Here is a 24,836-nt window from a genome sequence, read left to right as displayed (position 1 = left end):
TGAAGTAAGATAAGCCATGTAAAGGGATTCTTGTAGTTATGACCCATCACAACTACTTAACTCTGCCATTGTGGAGCAGCCAGAGAGAACACAGAGTGTGGCTACATCCCAATAACCTCATGAACAAACACTTTAATTAGGAGTTCATAAATTTTAATGTGTAGCAGACTTGTTAAAATTGTTTAAAATATTTTAAAAATTGTTAAAAATGTTGTCTATTGTTTAAAAACATTGGAACCATTCTTAACTTTCAGATCACAGAAAATGCATTGATGGACTAGGTCTAAATCCAGCGTGCTAAATCCCTTCATTAAAACAACAGCCTTCAAAGTAATGTGCTGGAAGAAATAAGATGAATAACTATCATAAAGTAAACTTTACATACATGTGGATAGAAGTTTGCATTCGCTTGATGACAGCTATGAATACTATGGAATGGTATCAAAGCTTGTATAAATAGAGAATATGGTAGCCTGTTAATCATTGTTTAAAGTGATTGTATGAGGGAGGGATAAATGACCACACCGGCAGTACTTGTTGAAAACTCTACACAATATGGGCCTATTTCTCCTGGACAGAGAATTACTTGCAGTAGTTATAGGTCTCTTAAGTCACATGGACTTTAAAACTATTATCAATGATTATTCATATAGCTCAGATATTTTCAAGTTTTGTTAGTAACCTGGAATCACATATGCAAGGGAAGACACTTCTTCAGACCGAATGATTGGCTTTTCGCCTCCCTCAAGTGTCTCGTGACTGAGTTCTACTCAACCCTTGGCATGGGTTCCTTTTGTGGACTGATTTCAGTCAGAGATACCGAGGATCACATGGAGTTTCAGATGAGCTGCCTGTGATGGGGGAGACAGATTTTTTTTTTTCTGTCATGTCTATACTTGTCCTTTCCAGTCTCTGGGAAGACATATTTGCCAGGAACACATTTGCATGTATATTTATTAGTTTGGGAAGGAGCTCTGTTGGCTCTGAGAACTGTCCCCTACTTCACAGAAAAGCAAGACTAGAAAAAAACTAACCAACCGGCTTCTCCGGGTGGTCCCGGGGCTCCAGCGACTCCCTGGGCTCCCTTTGGACCTGGCTCTCCTTGGGGTCCATAGCCCGGTGGTCCAGCTGGTCCTGCAGGTCCTGGGGGTCCAGGGGATCCAGGAGGTCCTGGAGGTCCCTGGTCCCCTTTCCTTCCACTCAGGGCCTGTAACAACAAGAATATGTTTGGTGATGCCTCAGTCCAGTATCTCCTTACCACAGTTAATATTAACTCAAACAGGGGGAACAGAGAGGATGCCTGGGAACCCCTGGTTCTGTAGATGTACCAGGAATCTTCCATATCTCCACGCAGAGGAGCACACTCATCTTGTTAGAGTCTGTGAATGAGTGTGTGTGTGTGTGTGTGTCTGTGTGTCTGTGTATCTTCCACTTGCTTATCAACCTTCCCCAAACTGTTCCAGGTGAGATCCCTTTTATCAGACAAATCTGAATAATCCTTTGGAAATGTGGACAAGCAGGCATTTTGTAAATTCATTTGTTCAAACTTCTCACAGGTCCATCGTGGGGAAGCTTGGTTTGTCACTCCATGACCTTTCCAGGAGGATGTGTGAGAAATTCTACCTCATAAAGAGAATAAAACTTGTATAAACTGGTGTCCTGAACATTTTATCTTTTTATATGACTACCATATCCTTAAATATTATATCTTTTATGCATTTACTAGAAGAATAGGGATGACTCCAGAAACGTTTACTAAAAATTTCCCTTGCTAGTCATATTCTGTTCTTTCCTTTTCCCTTTCATTCATCTCTCATGTTTTTTGAGATAGGATCTCACATAGCTCATGTTGGCTTAGAGCTTCCTTTGTAGCGTAGAATGGCCATGAGCTTCTGCTATCACAATCTTAATGCTTAGATTACAGGCGTGCACAACCATGGCCAGTTTGTTCACTGCTGAGGATCAAATCCAGGGCTTTCTCTATGCTAGGAAGGATGCTGCCTACTGATCCATATACTACTCTGAATTTTTTTTTTTTTTGGCTTTTTTCTACAAATGAACTTGATGTACATATTGAGATATGAGCTGTGAACCAGAGTCAGTCTAGAGTCTCAACTGGTCTAAGCCACTAAAAGGAGCTTATTTTGTCAAAATCCTGTGGATATTTGCTTGGGCTATTACTATTATTTTGGAGGTGCCTTGTGTTGTCTAGAGTGGAAGACTATGTATTTTTGGCAGTCACATTATCTCCTGATTTCTGAGCATTTATGACAGGGTGGGAAGTGGGAAAGAAATTTTAAACACAAACCGGTTCTCCTCTAGGTCCTGGTGTTCCTTTTGCTCCTGGACCTCCAGGAATTCCATCGAAGCCCTTTCTCCCAGGCAGGCCTCTGAGTCCAGGATCACCTGGGTCACCCACTTGCCCCCACGGTAGAGGTGTGTCCCCTTTGTCCCCTTTAAGTCCTGGATGCCCTTGGTCACCTGGGAATCCCTATGGTGATACAAAAGTAAGTCGGCCTGCTGTTTTGCTAGAATTGGCCTTGGCAACATCCAGTCTTAAAAACATTATCAATAAGAACTTTTAAATTTTAATAAACATAGATTTCCCCCTAAATGCATTTAATATGTATATGTTGATAGACATATGTAGCTGTATGTTTATATAAAAAATAGGCATAAAATATATACGTACTATTAAATACACGTTAGCGATGGATTAGTTATTGTAACTCTGGCTGAGTAAATGGCTCAGTACCCATGGCACAGAGACTTCCCCTGTGCCTTCCTTAGTCTCTGAGTCTTTCTTCTGCTCTGGAGGTTAATACTAGAACATGGATATCTCTTGGCATATATTACTTTTGGTGGAGGGAGTTGCTTTTTAAAACAGGGTCTCAAACGGTAGACCAGGTTGACATTGAAGACACAGAAATCTTGTCTAAGTAGCTGGCGTTAGGATTGGAGGCATAAGCTACCAACCTTAACTATTAATATAAGCACTTTGTCCCACAAATATTATCTGAAACATCTTATTTATTTTGTTTTCTTAACTTCCTAAATGGAAAAAGAAGCCAGCTAGACAGACCAAGTCAATATAATACAAATGACAATTACTTTAATGTGATTAATGTGACATAGTAATAGAAATTCTACATGTCATACCATCATCATGATTCAGACTGTGTGTGAGTGTTGGTCAATTCTAATATTCAGCTCTTAGTTATCAAAGATAACTTTCTGATTCACTATCTTAAAAGAATTAATAAAGCTGGAGAGATGGCTCAGAGGTTAAGAGCACTGACTGCTCTTCTGAAGGTCCTGAGTTCAAATCCCAGCAACCACATGGTGGCTCACAATTATCTGTAATGATATCTGACACCTTCTTCTGGGGTGTCTGAAGACAGCTACAGTATATTTAGATATAATAAATAAAATAAGTCTTTAAAAAATATGTAATAGAATTAATAGCAGGATTATATATAATATAGTATACTGACATGATTAGTAATTTTAATAGCTATATAGAGGTATAAACATATCATAAAATTGATCATATATACATACATATATATACTGATATATGATATATGTATATGTATACTGATATATACATATGTATATATATGTACATATATATATATCAGTAAAATTCAATGATATTAACCATAGTCAACATCAAAACATCTTCATTGCTCCCCGGATTCCCTCAAATCCATCTAGAGTCAATCCCTGTTTCCTCAGTCAGCCAGGACAATGATCTAATTTCTACCATTAAAAATGGCATACAGATACATAAATTTACTAATTTGGTCACTGAAACAGCAAATACCCATGAAGCACCTTCCAACTTCTGAATTAAAGACTTATGCTTTGCCATGGACCACAGAGTTATATGTGATGTAGTCACATTTCCAGAGTGCTCAGCTTTCCAAGCCTGAAGCTAAGGTTTAGAACCATGAAATCTTACTGCAAATCCTGGGAGACCTGCACTTCCTGGGGACCCTGGGTTTCCCTTCATGCCAGGCACACCTCGTCTTCCTGCAAAGCAATTTATTATGAGCTATTGAACAGAGCAGTGCAGTATACGGAGAAAATATATTTCCTTGTGAAGACAGAAAGACAATTTCCACCCCAAAGCATCCATGCAGTCAAAAGTTGTCAACTCGAACCCTTAGATCTTGGCTTCCTAGCCCCCTCCTACTCTTGTGATCTTAAGGATATATATATTGATTTTTCTTATGTATGCTCATTGAAAGAAAATTATACACAAGACAATGAAAACTGCAAATCCACCATCAGAAAGATACTATTTGTTCAATTCTGGTATATATTGTACATGTTTACATGCATAAATTTATAAGTCTCATGTAGATACTGTGTTAGAATCATACAACACACATGCAAATAAACATAGATGCATAGATTCACTTCAAAATCTCTTTGACTATTATTATCTGGCTAGGCTATCAATTGTGTTTTAGCTAACTGTGGCTTTTAGACTTTTAGGTTGTGTTTTCAACTTTTAGCCATTGACATCAATGCTAAGCAAGTATCATACTTCAGATATTTAACTCTCCAAATGTGCAAGTCTTAGAGATGGAGAGCTAAGATGGCTGGTGATGTGTTTACCCTTCAAATAGTTGATTTAGCACCTACTATTAAGTAAAACAACCTGATCTTTTAAATAAAAATCTTTCTTATGAAAAAGGGTGCAGAATTCTGAAGAGTACAATAGGCTAGAACAGAGCCCAACAGGCTCTTAAATGTGCCCTTCCAGCTTACCCCTGTCTCCCTCAGTGCTGTGAACATGGCTGCTAATTTTTCACTGTACTGGAATATCATGTATGTCCCTGAGTTTCTCAGGAGTGGGGCTGGGAAGAGCTGTGTGTTTGGCAAGGTAGTTTCCTTGTTTTATCTGCAAGTCTTTATAGGACTCTCTTTTCCAGTCCCAGGGGGGAAGAGTCTTACAAGAATTCAGCTTCCCAAATAAACAGGGAAACAATAGCAGGTTTATGAGATTTTGAGTGACTTCATGGTAACATAGGGTCTTCAGACCTCTTGCTTTAAATTCATTATGACATCTAGGCAACCAAATACTCTCTTAAATGTCTCACTACACTTACATTCTGTCCTTACAACACTACATTTTCATATAAGTTGTCCATACCTGGGATTCCTTTGACACCATCTAATCCTGGAAATCCTGGGACTCCAGGGGGGCCTGGGAAGCAGTGACACTCGGTGCATGGACTGCCTGGTTCTCCTGTAGTGGGACAGCACATGCGCATGCATTGCTTGCCAGCCACACAGAGTGGTCAGAAAGGACAGGAACTCCCCACCCACCCTACCAGCCATTATTTAAATTTTGTTGTCATTGTTGTTGTTGTTATGGTGAAACTAATCACTGTTTGTGTTAATTCATAATTCCATGTATGATACTCTCTTGTGAGCCATAACTTTTTGAGAGAGAAAAGTTCAAGAATCTACACGAAGCACCCACGGTCTCAGGTTTTCCATATGCAAGTAGGACAGACTCTTACTTTAGGCTTAGCCAACAATTCACTGCAGGTTAAATGGTCTACCAATTGACAGATAAGTGAGTACTTCCAGGTAACTTGTTTGGAAAAGAAGTCATTTTCTGACTGAGGGGGAAAAAAAAACCCGTGAAGCGATGATGGGCATGGGCTTTTTTTACCTTTGGGTCCATCAACTCCTGGAAACCCTGGAGGTCCGATATTGCCTGGTGCTCCATGCTCACCAGGAGGACCTGGCTGAAAAACAATGTCACCTAGGAAAAAGACACCATCACAGATCAGGTTGTTTTTGGAGCAGGGCGGGGGGGCATCTAGGGGAGGTCTGGGGAGGTAGCTCAATGGATAGAGTGCATGTCTAACACCCATGATGTGCACGAGGCCCTGGATTCAATTATCAACAGTGAAAAAACACAAAGCAAACAGAAAAACCCAACATTACCACCACCACCACCACCACCATCACCACCACCACCAAAACCACACACACACACACACACACACACAAACACACACACACACACGAATGCACACACAGGTGCATGCGCAGACACACTCCATTGATTTTTATGTGTGCTTTTCCAAAAAAACAAATTTTAAATACAATATGATTTTATGGGTACCTCCTCCATCTTTCTGGTGGAAGATGAGCCTTTAGAAGTTTACCCACAACTGAGAAGACCCATGCTGACCAGCTCTTACAAAGATGTATTATTTTATGTTCCATTTTCTAGGACTGTACTACAGGCCCATGCTCCTGTGCCTGAGTTTCGATGGGTTTGATGTAGCTGTTCTTTGGAAGTTCTATTGCACCATCTACCACAGGGGAACAGAAACCTAACCGTTTTATATCTTTACCTGGACGTCCTGGAGGTCCTGGGGGGCCTGGTGGACCTGGTGAGCCAGGACATCCCAGGGGTCCAGGAGGGCCCATAGTGTCTTTTCCGGGGGGTCCTCTCTCCCCTTTACGCCCTTTTAAGCCTGGCCAACCGGGAGGTCCTCTGAGGCCAGGCCTTGACAGTCCTTGGAAGAAAGAGCCATTTGTAATGTTTTAATTTTTCTTCTGATGAATATGTTTATTCTAGTTCAAAATAGAATGATAAATTCTCATTTACAAGAGTTGAAGACTATGTAAAGCATTAAAACAAAACAGTGAACATCCTTTATTTCTCGGTGGCATTGTTACTTTATATTATATTGAGACAAAGCGTAAAAACATTCGAACGAGATGACTCATGTGATTTATTACAAGGAGCCAAGAGAGTCTGGGATGTGCTATAAGCTTTATATACAAGGACTTGTGAGGAGTTCTTGCATGGGTGTCATTTTTTAGATTTATTATTTTAATTAGAGACTAGAGGATGCTTAATTTTGGCCCTCCCGAGTGAGAAAGAACAAGTTGTAATTAAGATGTGTTCCTGCCGTGAAAGGATGGGGAAGGCAGGCACATCTGCATGCAGATGCTAAGTTAGATGGTATGGATCCAACTCTAAGTCAGCAACGTTTCCATTTTGAACTTCTGCCTCAGAAACAATTGAACTATTAAAAGGTGTGGCTTCACTACCATCCCAGCTGAAAAACCAGCCGGGGTTGTTAAGGGAGCCTGAAGCCAAATTCTTCTGCTGGTTATCTGCTTCAGAAGTTTGTGATTTTCTGTTTGCTGTCTTCTTAAAGGAGCCTATGCTTTCCTTAGGGTCCTAGCATGGAGAAGGAAGGCTTGAATCTTTGTCCAGATGTCTAAAATACCCTGTTGCTCATTCCAGCTTTGGGAGGTACCCACTGTTAAAGGGCATCCGGGAATGTATATACATGTGTGTATGTAGTGGGTGTATACAGGCACAATACTTGTCAATTTCTTTATCTATTAAATTTTCTCCCTTTAAAAAGAACACAACACAGTCACCAGGGATGGGTTAAGAACTCTTGTCTTATGCCATTCTTTATCTCCTGGAAGGTAAACATTCAAATGGCTCAGAGATGAAAATGTGAAACTTTTACAGAAATAGTGCCAGGTATGGTGGTGCATACCTCTAATCCCAGCACTCAGGAGGCAGAGGCAGGTGGATCTCTAAGTTCTGGGCCAGCCTGGTCTACAGAGTGAGTTCCAGGACGGCCAGGGCTACACAGGGAAACTCTTTCTTGAAAAACCAAACCAAATCAAACCAAACACCACCACCACCACCACCACAACAAAACTTTACAGAAAAAGTATAATTTAGGTATCTTTGTACCTTGTATTATATAATGAAAACAATTATTTTCAATCAGTCTACTTGCTGTGACATCAATGTGACATCTCTATCTTTGTACCACCTTTGAGGATCAGGGCTCCGGCTCATACCCAAGATTATATGCTTATACTTAATACCATTGAGAGTTTGTTTCATCAGTTTGTTTCAAAGCCTGCAACTTTTCCCAACGTAGGCCACAAATATAACAAGCAAGAAGCTAGAAACTCTTTTTAGCTTCAATAAATGATAATTTTTTTAAAAATAAATAACATGAACTTACAAGAAAAGTAATCAAAGAAACACAGACATACCAGGACTTCCAGGAACTCCAGGGGGACCTCTGGGACCTGGGAACACACCACATCAGTTAATTGCTTGCAAAATTATAGGTATTCCCCTGTCTACTTTCAGATTCAATGGTGATGTCATTGTAGTTATCATTCAATTTTTTTTTTAGGTATACCACTTACAAAATTCTCATGTAAAATGCAAAAATTGGAAGCACAAAAAATATCTTCTTCTTCCCTTACCCCGACTGTCATAGTTCTGTAAACACTACTCATCGCCTTAAAAGAGCCATGGCGATAAAGGCTTTAGGAAGAAATGTAGCTTACCCTGTGGACCACGGGTGCCTTTGGGCCCAGGCGGGCCTGGCATTCCTTTATCTCCCTTTTCCAGGTATGCATCGTAATATTCTGTCTTAAAGGAGAAGGCAAAGAATAAATAGGAAGGAGAGCTATGGGTGGGATGCTCGTCAACTCCATTTACTTCAGTCTTTTTATTTTGGCCTAAAAGAGAATTTTCTTGTTTGCCTGAATTCAAAGGTTTTTAGAGTAGCAGGTATGCAGTAGTCATTCATGCCCATACAAGTGAAAAGATGTATAGACAAAAGTGACCTTTCTGATATTACTATATTTTGCCATATACTTTATGGGCTTTCGGCTAGAAACTATATTTAATTTAATTGCATTACTTTATTTTTTTCTGGTTCAGACTGAAACTCAGGGCCTTATGCCTGCATGCATGAGACCACTGAGCTACATTCTTAGCCTTAGAGTTACATTTTTAAAATGATGTGTCTAAACTAACACATTTGTGTATTTGTTGACTTAAAAGCAAAGTAACAAGAACCTTTATTTAAGCCTCATGTATTACATCACCAATGTTATCAGTGACAAGGCCCTCATAGTGATCATCATAAATCCTACAATGTTCTGTGTGCACCTGTGGGGTATTTGACTCTGCTACAATGTATGATGTCACAGAAGAAAAGTAGCCCATCAAAACTTCCTAGCAATCCCATCAATGCTTTTTTAGGGTAACTTGCCTATGAAACAGAAAGATGCAGATTTGTGGGACCTACCTTCCTTCAGTTATATAGAGGGAAGTTATGTAGCTTGGGGAGGGAGGGTCTGAGAACTGCCTTTAAAAAAAAAAGACTTATTTTATGTATATGAGTATTTGCTGGCATATATGGATGTGCACCACTCATGTGCCTAATACCACAGGTCAGAAGAGGACATTGGATCCCCTGGAACTGGAGTTACCGATGGTTATGAAACACCGTGTTTGTGCTGGGGGACAAACCCAGGTTCTTTGTAAGGACAAGAGCTCTTAACTGCTAAGTCATCTCTTCAGCAGCTCACTTATTACTTGTTTGTGCATGTGTGTGTGCTTGCGCATGTGTGTGTGTGTGTGTGTGTATGTATGTATGTGTATGTGTGTGTGCATGTGTATGCAGATTCCCAAAGTGGCCAGAGGCTCAGAACCTGACATTGGGGTCGCAATGATTGTGTGCTGCCCAGTGTAGATGCTAGGAACTGAATTCAGGTCTCCTGAATGAGCAGTAGACACACTTCACTTCTGAACCATCTCTCTAGCCTTGAGAACTACACTTTTAACAAGATGAACCCCGTGACATCCTAGGCCATTTTTTATAGCCTGTACAGCCAGACACAGAAACTCTGCCCAGCACACTGGATATGAGCCCACCTGCTTTGGAGAAACGAGCAGATGCCAGACCTGAGAGCCAGCAGTCCCTCTCATTCTTCTTATGAGGCCTGCAGAATCATCATATTCATATCTGCATTGGGCCAGGCAGTGTTCTCTGGGTATGGAGCTTGGGTTGTAGGGACTGGTTCTTGATGACCTGCATTAAATCTATGGCTGAGCTCTGGCTGCCTGCTGTTAAATGTGGGCCATGCATAAAGAAGGACAGAGCTCTTTAATTCCTTGGTACCCTGCCTGTATTCAGCGGCAGGCTTTATATTCTACTCTGAGAACACAGGGTCAACTTGGGTAAACTGAGACTACGCCATGGTGTTTGTTTGTTTTGTTTTGTTTTGCTTTGCTTTGTTTTGTTTGTTTATTTTTCTTATTTAGAATTCAAGATGGGCTTTATTAGTGCATTTTAGGTACCAAACATACAAATTGGAAATATATATCCATTGTCAAATAGGTAAATAATGACCACAGCTAATTTTTGCCTTGCCAAAATGTAAATGTAGACGCTCATCATAACGGTCAATGAGAAATGGTGATTCAAAACTTGGCTCAGTACTTGAAAGAGCTTAACTCTGAAACTGTTATCTCTAGTTACACTTACTGGACCAGGAAATCCAGGAGGGCCAATGTCTCCTTTCCATCCCTAAATTGAAAGATAGTTACAGGTGAGTATGCGAGCCCAGAGTAGCACAGTTAAAAAAGCAAAATGCAAGGTTGGACAGTAAATTACTAGTAAGGCAACATCGTTTAGGTAAAATATGCACGCCAGATTACAGAGTTTGGAATTGCCTTGAAATCATCTTCCTGGACAGCCTTTGTCTACGAGAAGTGAATGTTCCCCTGCCTGCGTGTTCTCCAGCTCTCCCTTAAGCCGCCATCGTATGTTCACATGCCTTGCACATCTATATTGTCACACAGATTGTAGTTGTAGTTGCTAGGCTAGGGTTGTTGTTATTGTCAGTGTCCCCAACCTCTTTTGTTTCAAAAGGACAATCCAAAATTCTCTCAGGGCTGATTATTAAAAGACAAACTTTGAACCTAAACATGTATATATTGGCATATGTGAATTATTTGTGAACATCTGCAGCATATCAGAAGCAGGTGGCATGGAACTATACAACTAGCTGATTGTGACTTTTTAGGGACACATGACCCAGATGAGGTTCCAGGATCCAAGCCTACACTTGGCCTCAGATGACCAGATGGATTCCTGTTAAGGATGGGCCCTTTCTGATAACCTCCTCCTAGGGAATGATTCTTCACTAGAGAGTCCTGAGCCAGTCAGCGTCAGCTTCAACTAACAACTAAGATTTTTTTTTTTATTCTTATTATTGTTTTACTTTCCGGCATTTAAAGAGATGTAATATTTAAAAAGATTACAAAGGTGTGTCACTTCTTTTCAGACTACTATCAATTATCAACAAAGTAAATTTATATTACTCCATGGGGAAATCTCTGTTTAACACAAGAGTCAACAAGCTTGCTTTACAAATACACAGACATCACCATGGTAACCGGCACTGTTAGAGGCAGGGGAAAAGACCCAAGAGGAGGACTCTTTTTCGATAGGACCGTCAGAATGTCTGGTCCCTGTCAATCATTCTTACTTCACATACTTATGGAGTCATCACCAGAAACTGAGAACATCTCATTTGATGGTCCTCTTAGATCCCCAGCCAATAAGTCACAACTTTTTATCTGAATACTCGGTGAACAAAAACATAATATATATATCAGTGGGTAAAGGTGCTTGCCACCAAGCCTGATTATCCAAGTTTGATTCCTCCAACCCACATTGATGGAAGAGAAAAGCAAGCACCAGAAGTGATCCTCTGACCTCCACAAGTGGGCTCTGGCTCGTGTGCCTTCCCGAAAGAAATAAACAAAAGTGGGATGAAAAGCAACCAAAAAATGTACAGGCAACTGAAATTTCTTGGGTTAAGATGGAATGGATCAGACAGCCCGGAAGGGATTGGTGAGGAAGAAGAGACATCTGCAAAAACCTGGCGTGTAGTAGGTAACCACAGAAACACAACCTTCTCGTCTGTGAGATGGGATTCACACCCGTTTTCCAGGAGTGACTTTGGGATTAAGTAGGAATATCTGAGCTGCATCCAGCTGGGCAGAGGACATGCTTAGTAATACCAACAGCTTTCATTATGTGCACAAACCTCAGAAGACAGACTGGAAAATTTTACTCCAACACAATGTCAACTAATGTAGGCATTGCCTAATCAGTTGGAAAAGGCTAACGGTGGGATGTTACCTTAATGCCGGCTTCACCCCTCAACCCAGGAAAGCCCCTGCTGCCCTTGGCTCCCTGTAGAAAAGGATGAAAAGACAACAGCAGATCAGAAGACATGAGTCAATTGTGTTTGTATTGAAGCGTGTGCAGTCGGAACTTATTTAGCTCTTAAATATTTAAGACTTATTTTCAAAATCAACATGTCATAGCTGTTTAAACATCTGGTATGCAATGGATGTTTCAGGATCACACTGGTGGTGATAGATCATACCATTGTATCTATTAGATTGTGTTCTTGCTGTATTGATCAGGGCAGAGACCTAGCATATACAACCCTGCAATTGTTTGTAATTTCACTACGGAGTTAAAAACCCTCTTAGCTATTTTCAAGTAGACAATACTCCAGTGCTGATTATAGTTACCTTACTGTGAGACTGTGCCTGGAAGCAAATGTAACGTCTGCACTCATAGACTAACCACTTCCTGTCCCCCCAACTAACCACACCTCCCAGCTTCAGGCATCCACACTGTCTCAGAGATCAGCTTCCGTGGATACCATGTCTGAGAAGATCATGCAGTATTGGTCTTGCTGTTTTAAATGTGTTCAGTTGATTTTTTCCACAGTGGTTCTATAGAACCAAGTGTAGTTTTTTTTTTAATGATTTATATATTTATTTTATGTATATGAGTACACCATTGCTCTCTTCAGACACACCAGAAGAGGGCATCAGACCCCATGGCAGATGGTTGTGAGCCACCACATGGTTGCTGGGACTTGAACTCAGGGCCTCTGGAAGATCAGTCAGTGCTCTTAACCGCTGAGTCATCTCTCCGGCCCCCAAGTGTAGTTTTTAAAAGCTGAAAGTGCTTGATGACTCTCAGGTAACCTTCCTCTGCTATCGCTGCTACTTCCGTGATTATCAACAGGCATGCCTTACCTCAGTGCCAGGGAAGCCAGGAGCACCATCTTTTCCAGGTTTTCCCTAAAACAAAAACATTTAAGTTAACAAACGTGTTAACTTTAGAAAACATAGAAAACTTCCATGCTGTAACCTCCTTTTAAAATGGGCAAGAGAGCCTCAGGGAGCTTCCTCACTGACTCTTGGATTTTATAAGGTAAGAATCCTAATCACTGAACAGCAATGGGCATCTTATACCAGGGAAGGTAGAAGGTGGAAGGTAGGCAAGATCAGTGGTTATAGTCAAAAATGAGGGAGACAAGATATTAGTTTAACCTTGAGTGGAGTTCATGTCCATCGTGGAAAGGGAACCAGGGAATTGTCGAGCAGAGAGGTAAATAAGGAATTTAGAAAGAAGGCAGTGTTTGCACCGTATTGCTTTGAAATGTAATTTCTTAAATCCTAGATAAATCTTTAAGTATATATGTATCTATATGTATCTAAAGCACATTGTGGTGTCTCAGCAGACATGGTTTTCAGATGAAATCCTATGCCATGGACCCTTTCTGATAGGAGTAAAAATCCGGCAAGCTGAGTCATTTTTCCTTGAATACCCCCACTCCACTTTCTCCTCCTGAAGTCATGCCTTTTAGAGTTTCTACATGCTATATCTGTTTAAATTTTCCCAAATGGAGCTGAATAGCAGAATTGGGCCCCGTTTGCTGTCTGTGTTCTCAGCATCCCACTGAACAGATACACTATCCCCTATTTCCTTTGGGAGTGCTCTGTCTTCACTCTGGCTGGTTCTGATGAGCTGTCAATCACAGGAGCTCACTGACTAGCCAATCAAGGACCTTTCTCCTGTAACCATAGCCATTGTTACAGAGGGAGACAAACGAACAAGCTGTGTCAATCTAATCGTGAATCTCTGCGTGCGTGCATCTCACGTACGCGCGGGAGTATGGCTGTAATTTTTTTCTTAGATGTCCTTAACCTAAAGTTGTCTCGGGCTCTACCTCATTCCTCTCCCCTTTCACTGACGATCATCATTGCTCATGTCCAGAGAAGATCAGAAGTGAGCTAAAGAGAGTCCTGCCCCAACTTTCAGTTTCTGAAGTCCCTGAGTTGCACATGCTGCTGGCTGAATTGCCTCCTTACCCGAGGACCAGGCTCTCCAGGCGCACCCTTTTCTGATCCATAGGAGTCTCCAGGTGGCCCCTGTATAATTAGAGTTATGAAATGCTTTACAAATTTAGACTGACTTTTTAATTGATTAAGAATAATGTGTCGCTCTTATTGGCCACATTTAAAACTGAATAATCTAAAAGAGAAATTTATCATAAGAATTAGTTTTAAATAGATGTTCAAAAGCCGGTGCTATAGGCAGGTCATACATATAAAATAGTGCAGAGATTTCACCTAAAAATGGTTGTAAAATAATTCTAGGATATTCCTTGGCTTTGAGTTTTACATAACATCAAGAATTAAAGGTTGAATATTCATCAAACTATAGATGAAGATTGACCTAACTGAACTTGGTGTGTTATTGCTAAAGAATAAGGCGTGGTAGGGGCGTGGTCAGAGGAGCAGCAGGAGTGGAGAGGGTAGTCATGGGTGGATATAATCAAGACACAATGTTTCCATGTATAAAATTGTCAAAGAATAAAAATATCCTTAATGATATGAACTAAAGTTCTGTTTTCTGTGTCACAAGAACAAAAGGATCGAAATGACCTACCGGGGGTCCAGGATGTCCAGGTCCACCCCTCTCTCCCGCATCTCCTTTCTCTCCCTTGAAGTCCTGTCATAAGTACAGTTCAAGGCCATTATCACAAACCAACCAAATAAGATGAGAGCAGTCTATTTAGAAATACCTTCTGTCCAGTGAAATGAGGTCTGAAAACCAGCACTGGGCCTCATGACAACCACCAAGTGGTTCTTCTTGTTTCCCATAGTTCACATTTTATACATGAACTCACATTAATACTGTTGTAATCTTTAACAGTAGACATATCCTTTGTGTATCCCTGGTAGGAATCTACTTTGTCAGTTACTGTTACATCTACCAGCCACTAAACGGGTAAGGTCAGTGTTCTTCTAAGCCCTGTTCCTCATCATCCACTATAAGAAACTGAAATGGATAACACAGGAAAATCAAACATCAGAGGGTATTCGGCAGAGCTCAGACTTCTAAACTCTTTAAGGTCAGGATGGAATCATGATTAGTTTTGATTTTCAAAACATTTTTGTCACCTTTGGGGAAACTGTGCTATGTCCTTAATTAAAATATGTTTTTGTGCTTGTGGGGTAGTTCTGGAGAAGCCCTGGGCCCTGGATCTGATCCCTGGCACCAGCACCCCCATCCCAAAGTTCAGACAAGTATTCTCTCAGTGTGGTGTGTCGTCAGCCCTTAAACAACAGTACTAGTCTGGGAACTAACTTTAAATCTATCCATTTATGGAATGAAAAGGATCAAGAATATTCAGATCATCTGCTTGATAGCTCATTTCCTGCCCTTCAAGGGCAGGGTTGCTGTTGGTTGCTTTTCTGTGTACCTCTAGGGTATACATCTTGAGGGAGTGTGGGGGCGGGGGGAAAAATTTGATCACTTGGCAAAGGAACTGTTATGAGAGTTGGATCTCTATACTTGTGTATATATGTTTTTAACAATAAAGTGTGGGCTGAGAATGCAAAAACAGAAAAAAACCCAAGAGTATCCTTTGGATCAAATTATATAATATTTATTACATCATTATATTTGTTTACCTACTGAACCAGCTTTCTACTACACTACATTCATTTCTACTCTGGCACATTCATGTCTAACACATTAAAATTTCTTTTATTGGAATAACAGTTTCTTGTTTAGATGCCATCAAGATGAATTGACTCAGGTTCATGTAAGCCATTATCCCATTTATTTTGTCAACTCCCATCTCTTCCAATATCTGTATTTTTTTGAGGACACTAGGTTTTCTAACTCATTCTCCCCCCCAACCCCCCGGTGGGGGGAGATTTTTGTAAAAATAAAAAAGTATCAATTTTTTAGACAACGATGCTTTAGATCTCATTAATTTACTTTTTGCTAATGGTCTCTGAAGAATTCAGTTATTTTCTTCAGGCCATTTTCCCCAGTCTTCCATGTGATTTTTTTTTCATATTACATCCCTCTGTGCTTTCTCTGAACTCCTTTTAGTTTTGTTCTGGTCATTTAGACTATGAACAGGGGGATGGTAGTCATAGGGCTTCTTCCTAGTACAAAGATAATATTCTAAGATTGGCAGAGGCAATGGTTGTCCAACTCAGTGAACACTGAAAAGCCACCCAGTTGATCATAAATGAGGGAATATTATGGCCTATATATCATTCTACAAAAATTGTTAAAGACTAGTTATAATTAAAACCCATGCTTTAAAAAGCATATTTTATATTTAAATCATGTCTCAACTAAATTATTATCTAAAGCAATTAAGCATAATTTTCAAAGAGGGGAGTTTGAGCTTCTCCATTAATTCGGTGCTATTTGAATTCTTTATTTTCCCCTCCCAGACTTCCCAAGTGCAGGCTGGTGGCTGAATTGGTGTGTGGTACTGTGCATTCATTTCTTAAGCATTCAATTTAGCTCCATATCCTGGTCCTCTTAGCCGTCCCAGTATAGGAACAAAAGGCAATCTATGTCAAAAATGACATGGAGTAGTGTTCTTGATGAAGACTGGGTATGTCCTTGAGGTTGCAGTGGCCATTCATAGGGTCCCATTAGATTGTAGTGCTCCTCTACTCTGCCTATAGGTCACTGCCATCCTATTGGATCAGAGGCACACATATTGTGTAAGGGACAATGAGAGACCACCTCACCTAGGGATCCATCCCATCTGCACATACCAAACTCAGACACTATTGTGGATGCCAAGAAGCACTTGCTGAGCCTGATATAGCTGTCCCTGAGAGGCTCTGCCAGAGCCTGACCAATACAGATGCAGATGCTTGCAGCCAATTATTGGACTAAGCACAGGGACCCCAATGGAAGAGTTAAGGGAAGGACTGAAGGAGCTGAAGGGGATTGCAACCCCATAGAAAGAACAACAATATCAACCAACCAGACACCCCAGAGTTCCCAGGGACTAAACCACCAAACAAAGAGTAGACATGGAGCGACCCATGGCTCCAGCCGCATATGTAGCAGAGGATGGCCTTGTCATCAATGGGAGGAGAGGCCCTTGGTTCTGTGGAGGCTCGATATCCCCATGTAGGGGATGCTAGGGTGGTAAAGTGGGAGTGGGTAGGTGGATGGGTGGGTAGGGGAGTACCCTCATAGAGGCAGGGGAGGGAGGATAGGATAGGGGAGTTGTGGAGGGGAAACTGGGAAGGAGACAATATTTGAAATGTAAATAAATAAAATAACCAATAAAAAAAATCTAAAAAGGAGAAAGGATCAGCAAGATGTCTTTCCAGAAACAAAGGTACAACCACAGTCACAGAGCTACAGCCTTACCGATTTGTTGTATGGGCGGGTGAGTGTAAAAATTACTGTTCCTGGTGGCCCAGGAGGTCCTGTTAATCCTTTCACACCCTAAAGACAAGGACAGCAGAGAATGAGAGGTACCCAGCATCATCCCTGGCATCATCCCCAGCATCACCCTGGGCATCACCTCTGGCATCACTCCCAGCATCACCCCCGACATCATCCCTGGCATCACCCCCAGCATCATCCCCAGCATCATCCCCAGCATCACCCTGGGCATCACCCCTGGCATCACCCCTGGCATCATCCCCAGTATCACCCCCAGCATCACTCCCAGCATCACCCCTGGCATCATCCCCAGCATCACCCTGGGCATCATCCCCAGCATCACCCCCAGAATCACCCCCAGCATCACCCCTGGCATCATCCCCAGCATCACCCCCGGCATCATCCCTGGCATCATCCCCAGCATCATCTCTGGCATCAACCCCACATCATCATTACAGCAGCTCCACTCTCTCTCTCCCTCTCTCTTTAGCCTCATACATGGCAAAACAGCAAGTGAAAGCACTCATTTCAACATGGTCAGTGAATGAACCAGAGGCAAATGCACTGGGGGCTCACACTTGTGACCCACTCACACATACTGTGGTGTGTACATTACCCTTTCTCCTTTTTGTCCTATCATGTTATCGCCCATACGACCCTGTAAGAAAACACGAGATGCTGTTGCTAGGTCTCAGGAAGTCCCTATGTCTAAAAATGAGGTCAAGCTGGGCTATGGAAGGATTTCTGGAAGTTAGACAGAAGTCAGCATCCCTCAGGTACATGTGAAATGTCTCCCAAATGAGTTATTTCCCCAGAAGGGGACATATGGCTCCATTGACATGCAGTGCTGGTTTCATATTAGAGCCATGCATCGGGCTCCCTCAGTCCTTTCTCACAAGTGCTTGCTATTTCAAAGTCCCCGCAACAGCCCTGGCCCTTCCCTCCTCCCAGATATCTGTTTGTTCTCTCCATAAAGACAAAGTTTCCTGTATCTTCCATCCTCCCCCTCTCTCCTTTCTTTCCCTCCCTCCTCCCTTCCCTTCTTCTTCCCTCCCCTCCCTTGTAGCTATCTCTTGCTATCTTACTGTATCCACTATTTTCTCCAGAGCTCTCTAGCCTGCTGTCTTTTTACACTGCTCTGGGCTATTTCAGATGCCTCTGGATATTTTTTTTTTCTGTTATGCAGAATAAACTCTTTCCCCCCAATAATGGCTCAGCCTTGCTGGCAGTTTCTTTACCACACCCCTTCACACACACCACTATGATTAAAAAATAAATATGAATAATCGGAACTCACTAAAGATCCAGTCCTTGTAAGGGCAGACTTGTAGTTTCATCTTAGTTTTGAAATTATACAGTTATGTTACTATGTTTACAGAACGGCAATGTGTTTCTTTTAAAAGTGGTGGTTTTGAGATACAGGAGATCAGAGACTCACTGAGGATAACGGATGGTGCAAGTGTTGGGGATGAGGAATGGAAGCCAGCCCAGGGAAAATTTTCCCAACTAAGCCACAGTCTCATTTTGATCTCATTGGCTGGCTACTTCCTGGTGAGCCCAGTAACTTCCTGGCTACCTAACTTCCCGTGAGGCTTCACTTCCTGATGCCCTAATTTGCATGTGAAAAATAAGAGAGATGAGTAACTGAATATCAAGATTCTGAAACTAACGTCAGAAAAGCCAAGGGTGGAATCAAGGGATAGGGATAGAGGGAGGGAGAGAGAGAGAGAGAGAGAGAGAGAGAGAGAGAGAGAGAGAGAGAGAGAGAGAGAGACCGCTTGTGTGCCTCTGATGATGAAGTAATAATCATGAAAGCCCATTGGGAAGTGTCTTGTACATCAGGTTGGTAATATTAGTAAGGAACACTGGGCTTAGTAATAGTTCCTTGGTGAGGCTCAGCTCCACTCAATATTTTTATCCTGAAACTACAGCTTGAATTTTGAATAGAAACACCTAAAGCACCCAGATTAAAGACCACAGTGAAGTCAACTTTCATCTAGTCATGTAGATCACATGGATTTTGCAAAGCAGCCCACTTCAAGAATTGATGGGATGGGCTGGTGAGATGGCTCAGCGGGTAAGAGCACCGACTGCTCTTCAGAAGGTCACGAGTTCAAATCCCAGCAACCACATGGTGGCTCACAACCACCCGTAATGAGTTCTGATGCCCTCTTCTGGTGCGTCTGAAGACAGCTACAGTGTACTTACATATAATAAATAAATAAATCAAAAAAAAAAAAAGAATTGATGGGATAAAGCAGAGTTATCAGAAATGGAAACCAGTTAGAAACTCTTGCTTTCTTCTATTGTTCTGACTCAGGGATTAAGTTACTGCTGGCCCTGTCCCCTTTCCTGTGGGTGCTCTTGTTTTCCCAGGGAGGTACCCACTGTGGTCTGCTCAAAGAAGTAAGCTAGGGTGCTCTGACTGTTAGAAATCAGCAAGTTAGACTTACTTTGGGTCCGCTGGGTCCCATCGCTCCTGGAAAACCCTAGGAAAAAAAGCCATAAATAAAAGTCACAGCAGGACTCTCAACCAGCCAGAGAACACGCCACAACATCTGCTATCACCAATGTGCATATCAACCTTGACTTCATACTCACAAAAAATCCCGGAGGACCTGGTGGTCCGGCAGGCCCTGGAAAACCTGGGAGTCCTGGAAAACCCTTGAAGTTACAAAAGAAGAGTGAATTTAATGTACTTGTCAATTAATGCCAACGTTAGACAGAGCGATTTATTAAGGAAAATCACAAGAGCATACTGCCTTCCTGGAAGTGCCTGCGAACAACTACAGTATGTTCCAAACATATCGCTATGCAATACAGATGCCTGGGGACATCTGATGCTACTGCATACAGGGGCATGGCCAGTAATGCTTCTTGATTGGGGCAATTTTCAGGTTTTTCTCTCTTTCTCCTCCATATCTTTCCTGTATTTGGACAGTTGTGTTAACTTTAGACCTGGCCCCTCCTGCAGCTCTCTTGTCTGGTTTACCTTCTGCCTACATGATCTACTTCTTTCCTCCTCCTCCTATCTCTGTGGCTTACCCTCTCAGAAGGATGCCTTCTCTGCTGGACCAGTGTCTCCAGCGAACTGATGAGCCCTGAGCTCCCTCTCAGTCTATCCAAAGGTTTTCTTCCAGGTTGACATTTCTATCCCCCTTCCCTGTATTATTTTTTCTCATTAGCATTCATTACTATTACCATGTAACACACTGAATTGATAGGTGTTATTGATAGTTATTGATAAGTGTTTCTTCTGTCTACTCATTAGAATGTAGAGAGGACAAGAAGTTTTAGAAAGTTTTTTATTTTTATTTTTATTTTTGGCTGATCTAGGCCCTAGAGTCTAGAAATAATACTGCCATATTTAAGAAACCTTCCTTACATAAATACACTGCACTGTCTTCAGCCCCTGCCCAGTAAACAGTGCATAGAAGACATTGACAGGAGACACCCAGGTTTCTGGTCACTGCTTTCCTTTCTGCATGATTGATTCCTAAGCAAAAGATCAAGAACCATCCCTTTCCATGCCTCTCTCAGATGCCTATCCCAGCCATTAGCCACATTCCTACAACTGTTCTGCTCCTAGTCAGACGTCACAGCTTACATCATTTAGTCTGGGTCATCATATGAGTACATCCACAGCTCCAACTCAAACTCTGATTGACTGGATGGAAATATACAAGCTCTTCTCAGAAATTTCCGCCATTTAATTCTGAACTAAGTTAAGTTACTTCTGGTTAATTGGCCTGAAATTTTGTAATTATAGAATTTATCGACCTAAGGGGCCTTTCGGAATCACAAAATATACACAACCCCCAAATAGCTGTGTCTCATTGGATCTATTATAGAACACCTCCAGGCTAGCTACAGATGAACTAGTGAAACAAGCTGTTTAGTGTTCAAGAGGAGGGAGCTATGCTTCAATAAAGCTCTTTAAAACAATATGCAAATATTGAAACCAGGGTGTTCTTTAACACTCCATTTTTAAGTGGTAGTCGATGTATGATGCATACCCATCTTTGATTTCAGTAAATACAGAGCAAGTAAAACTCTTTTCTGAAGATTCTTAGGCTCAGAATCTGAGTGACAGAGACTTAAGAAATTATAAAACATACACAATGTCATTTTTGCATAACAACATGTTCCTTCTCCTAATGAGGTCAATGTTAGAATAACACCCGAGGTGGGAGAGACTGTAGATTGGGAGAGAAGAGAAAAACCAGGCAGGCAGGCAAGAGGGTGGAAGGAAGGAAGGAGAAGGATAGGAGAGAAGGAGGGAGAATCTGAGGGTGAAGATGAAGACGACTGAACACTCCTTCTGAGAGTGTTGTACCTGGAAGCCTGGAGCTCCTGGAGGCCCAGGGTCACCTTTTCCATTGAATTCCCTGTCTTCTCCTTGAGCAGGCTCACCCTTAAAAGCAGAGACAGTCATCAACACCAATCAACTTTACACTTTCAACCCCCCCCCCCATAAACACTTATTGAACGTCAAGCTTCCTCAAAGATGAGAGGGTTTGGGAAGTATGAACTTGGAGAAGTGTTATAAAAATTGCATTTTGAAGAATTCAGAAAAACTTTTAAAATGCATAAATTATACATGAGTTTCATTATGACATTTATGTCCTTGAACATATAATTCATGTACAATTTGTATTTACTCTTCATTACTCTTATCCCTCTCTCACCTCTGCTGCTGATTATATGTCCCCCATATTTTCATGTCTTTCTCTTCTTTTCCCTTTGTGTGTGTGTGTGTGTGTGTGTGTGTGTGTGTGTGTGTGTGTGTGAGCCCATTTATAGAGTATGTACTACTACTACTGAGGAACATCTCTCTCCTTCCTCAGCGACCATTGGTGGCTTATAGATCCCCAGGTAGGGGCGGGGAACCTCAAGCCCCTCCTCTCTCTTTTGTACTAATTTTTAAAACTAACAACTTACTGTGGCAAGACGGAAGGATTAGGAATAATAAATCATCCCCTAAGACACCCGAATTGGTAGCAATTCTTGACCTAGAACATGGAGTCTGGAACATGAGATCAGTTCCCTCCCCACCAGATCCTCCTTCCTAAAAAGATGACATAATTGGCCCTCAGACCTATTTATGACAACAGCCAGAGGAGAAAGCATTGTGCTTTAATTTCTGTGGCATATGAATTATTAATACCAAGACCTGGTTTATGATGTCTGTTTGTAATGTTTATATTTCATGAATTAATTGGAGTTCTTTCTGTAGGTGTGGTTAGAGACCTTCCACCACAGAAGTTGGCAAAGGACTCACCTTTTGTCCTTTCAAGCCATCAGGACCCTAGAAAAGAGACAACATATTAGACACTAGAGGATGAACAAATCTATCCACTTGACCTTGTCTCTACTCTGTTACTTTGCTTCCTGGCCCATAATACTCTCGCGAGTCATTTTTCACGTGCTCCAGTCTCCACATCCCAGCATTCCAATGGTTTCTTCATCTTCTGCCTTCATCCAGTATAGCCAGTCTCTTTTCCATCCTGCCTGCAAGTTTGCATCCTGTTCTCCCACCCATTCCTCACTTCCAGATATGCCTTCCTGTTCCCTCCAGCCATGGAAACATCACTTTTCAAGGTCAGCTATGACTTCACTGTGCAAGGCCAAGACACAGTTCCTTGTGTTATTAGACCTTTTGGCAGCATCGGGCTGCCCCGCTCTACCCTGAAGTACATCTTCTTCAGGGCGTCCATACCACACTCCTCCTGGCTTTCTCTCTGCCATTAGGGCTTTTTCTCCTTTTTCTGTTCATTCCCCTTGACATAGAAGTTACATGCTGGAGTAAAGTCTGACATCTAAATCCATGTTCTTTTTGTTCTCACTTTGAAGTGCTAGAAAATTGACCACATATCCTCTCTCCCAGTCAATCTGCATATTATATCCTTCCTTCCTTCCTTCCTTCCTTTCTCCCTCCTTCCCTCCCCCTCCCTCTTTTTTCTTTCCTTCCTTCCTCCCTTCCTTCCTTCCTTTCTCCCTCCTTCCCTCCCCCTCTCTCTTTTCCTTCCTTCCTTTCTTTCTCCCTCCTTCCCTCCCCCTCTCTCTTCCTTCCTTCCTTCCTTCCTTCCTTCCTTTCTTTCTTTCTTTCTTTCTTTCTTTCTTCCTTCCTTCCTTCCTTCCTTTCTTTCTTTCTCTCTTTCTTTCTTTCTTTCTTTCTTTCTTTCTTTCCTTCTCTTCAATGTCTGATAATATTTCAGCCTTCCCAATATCCTGAGAGACACGTCCATAGCCCATGGAATGGGCTACTTTCATTCGTAATCTATGTGTGTGATATGGAGTTAGAGATGCAGACTTACTGGGAGCCCTGCATAGCCTGGTGTGCCCGGAATGCCTGGGAATCCTTGTTCACCCTAGAAGACATGGGAGGTCTGTCAGCACTCATAGTTGTACTAGAATGGCTCATAGCTATCCCAGTCTCTTCCCCCAGCCCTGCAGTGACAAATCTAGGCAAACCAATCCAAATTCCTGATGGCTACTGATCAGAAGGCTGAGGGCCAGAAACTCGTTTTCTTAATTGCGAATAAGATTGGGGTCTCCTGCTTCTCAAATTGTGCATAAATGGCAGCCTAATTGTGCCAAGAAACTTTTTAATTGCTGCTTCTTGGAACTTCAGTAATTAGTTCACTCACGGCCACTGTTCTAGGGGACAGGGGGCTCAGTTAGGGTAAAAAAGTGGCGAGTGGGCCCTGCAGTATGAGACTTTCCTTCCCAGACATTAACTTTGTACTCAAAGCTTTACTCTCTGATTTTGATATCTGCAACCTCTGATGTAAGTAGTTGAGAGTCTATGGGAATTGATTGAAAACTCCTTTAAAACTATATAGAAAGAGAAAGGCAGTAGTTTCTCCTCAAAATCATGCTGTGGGTCCTGACTAAAGGAATGTTTCTGGAAAGCCGACTTCCATCTCAGTCTGGCTTCACCTTGACGTATTCATTCAGCAATGCTCTCATTAATCATCTGTGCAAGCAGGACATACCTTAGACCCGTTGCATCCTGGTAAACCAGCCAGCCCATGAGGCCCAGGGTGGCCTGGGATGCCCTAGAAAAAGAGCAAGATTCACTGACAAAGACAGAGGCAGCATCACAAGGTTCAGAATCCAGAAAAAAAAAAATCAAGGGAAATGATGGATGATTTGAAATAGTCATTAGCTAGAAATGGTTGCCTAAATGCTCACATAACAAGTTTAAATTGTAGATTTTTAGATATAGTTTAAATGCCATAGCAAATAAAACATATTAGCTAAGATAAAGATTGTTGGATAAGGTGTGGGTATTTTTAGATAAAACAAAACAGAAAATGGAATTGTAGGAGATGCTCTTCTGAGCAAGAGATTGGCGGGTGGGTACGGGGGTGGGGGCAAGATAGACACAGAGGCGAGGTGAGGGTGGGTACCGGG

General features: G+C 41.8%; 1 protein-coding gene across 2 annotated transcripts in view; it reads right to left on the bottom strand.

The window, feature by feature from the left end:
- Nucleotides 1-24,836, bottom strand: part of Col4a3 (collagen type IV alpha 3 chain) — a 127,515-nt gene that overhangs the window by 38,631 nt on the left and 64,048 nt on the right. The window contains exons 6-26 of one of the 2 annotated variants that reach the window (XM_031368174.1): nt 24,416-24,478; nt 23,735-23,788; nt 22,699-22,725; nt 21,754-21,831; nt 20,019-20,081; nt 19,871-19,906; nt 18,034-18,075; nt 17,400-17,477; nt 14,646-14,708; nt 14,066-14,125; nt 12,947-12,991; nt 12,030-12,083; nt 10,365-10,406; nt 8,374-8,458; nt 8,071-8,106; nt 6,387-6,551; nt 5,693-5,785; nt 5,165-5,260; nt 3,965-4,035; nt 2,309-2,491; nt 1,039-1,207 (exon numbers count right to left, since the gene is read on the bottom strand). In XM_031368174.1, the coding sequence (XP_031224034.1) occupies nt 1,039-1,207; nt 2,309-2,491; nt 3,965-4,035; nt 5,165-5,260; nt 5,693-5,785; nt 6,387-6,551; nt 8,071-8,106; nt 8,374-8,458; nt 10,365-10,406; nt 12,030-12,083; nt 12,947-12,991; nt 14,066-14,125; nt 14,646-14,708; nt 17,400-17,477; nt 18,034-18,075; nt 19,871-19,906; nt 20,019-20,081; nt 21,754-21,831; nt 22,699-22,725; nt 23,735-23,788; nt 24,416-24,478 (1,603 nt within the window). Of the gene's footprint in view, nt 1-1,038; nt 1,208-2,308; nt 2,492-3,964; nt 4,036-5,164; nt 5,261-5,692; nt 5,786-6,386; nt 6,552-8,070; nt 8,107-8,373; nt 8,459-10,364; nt 10,407-12,029; nt 12,084-12,946; nt 12,992-14,065; nt 14,126-14,645; nt 14,709-17,399; nt 17,478-18,033; nt 18,076-19,870; nt 19,907-20,018; nt 20,082-21,753; nt 21,832-22,698; nt 22,726-22,800; nt 23,014-23,734; nt 23,789-24,415; nt 24,479-24,836 lie in introns of those variants that run through there. The other variant, XM_031368175.1, reaches the window with a different exon arrangement.

This window comes from Mastomys coucha, unplaced genomic scaffold, assembly GCF_008632895.1.
Source record: "Mastomys coucha isolate ucsf_1 unplaced genomic scaffold, UCSF_Mcou_1 pScaffold14, whole genome shotgun sequence".
NCBI classification, from domain to species: Eukaryota; Metazoa; Chordata; class Mammalia; order Rodentia; family Muridae; genus Mastomys; species Mastomys coucha.
This window is presented reverse-complemented; position numbering and strand designations above follow the sequence as displayed.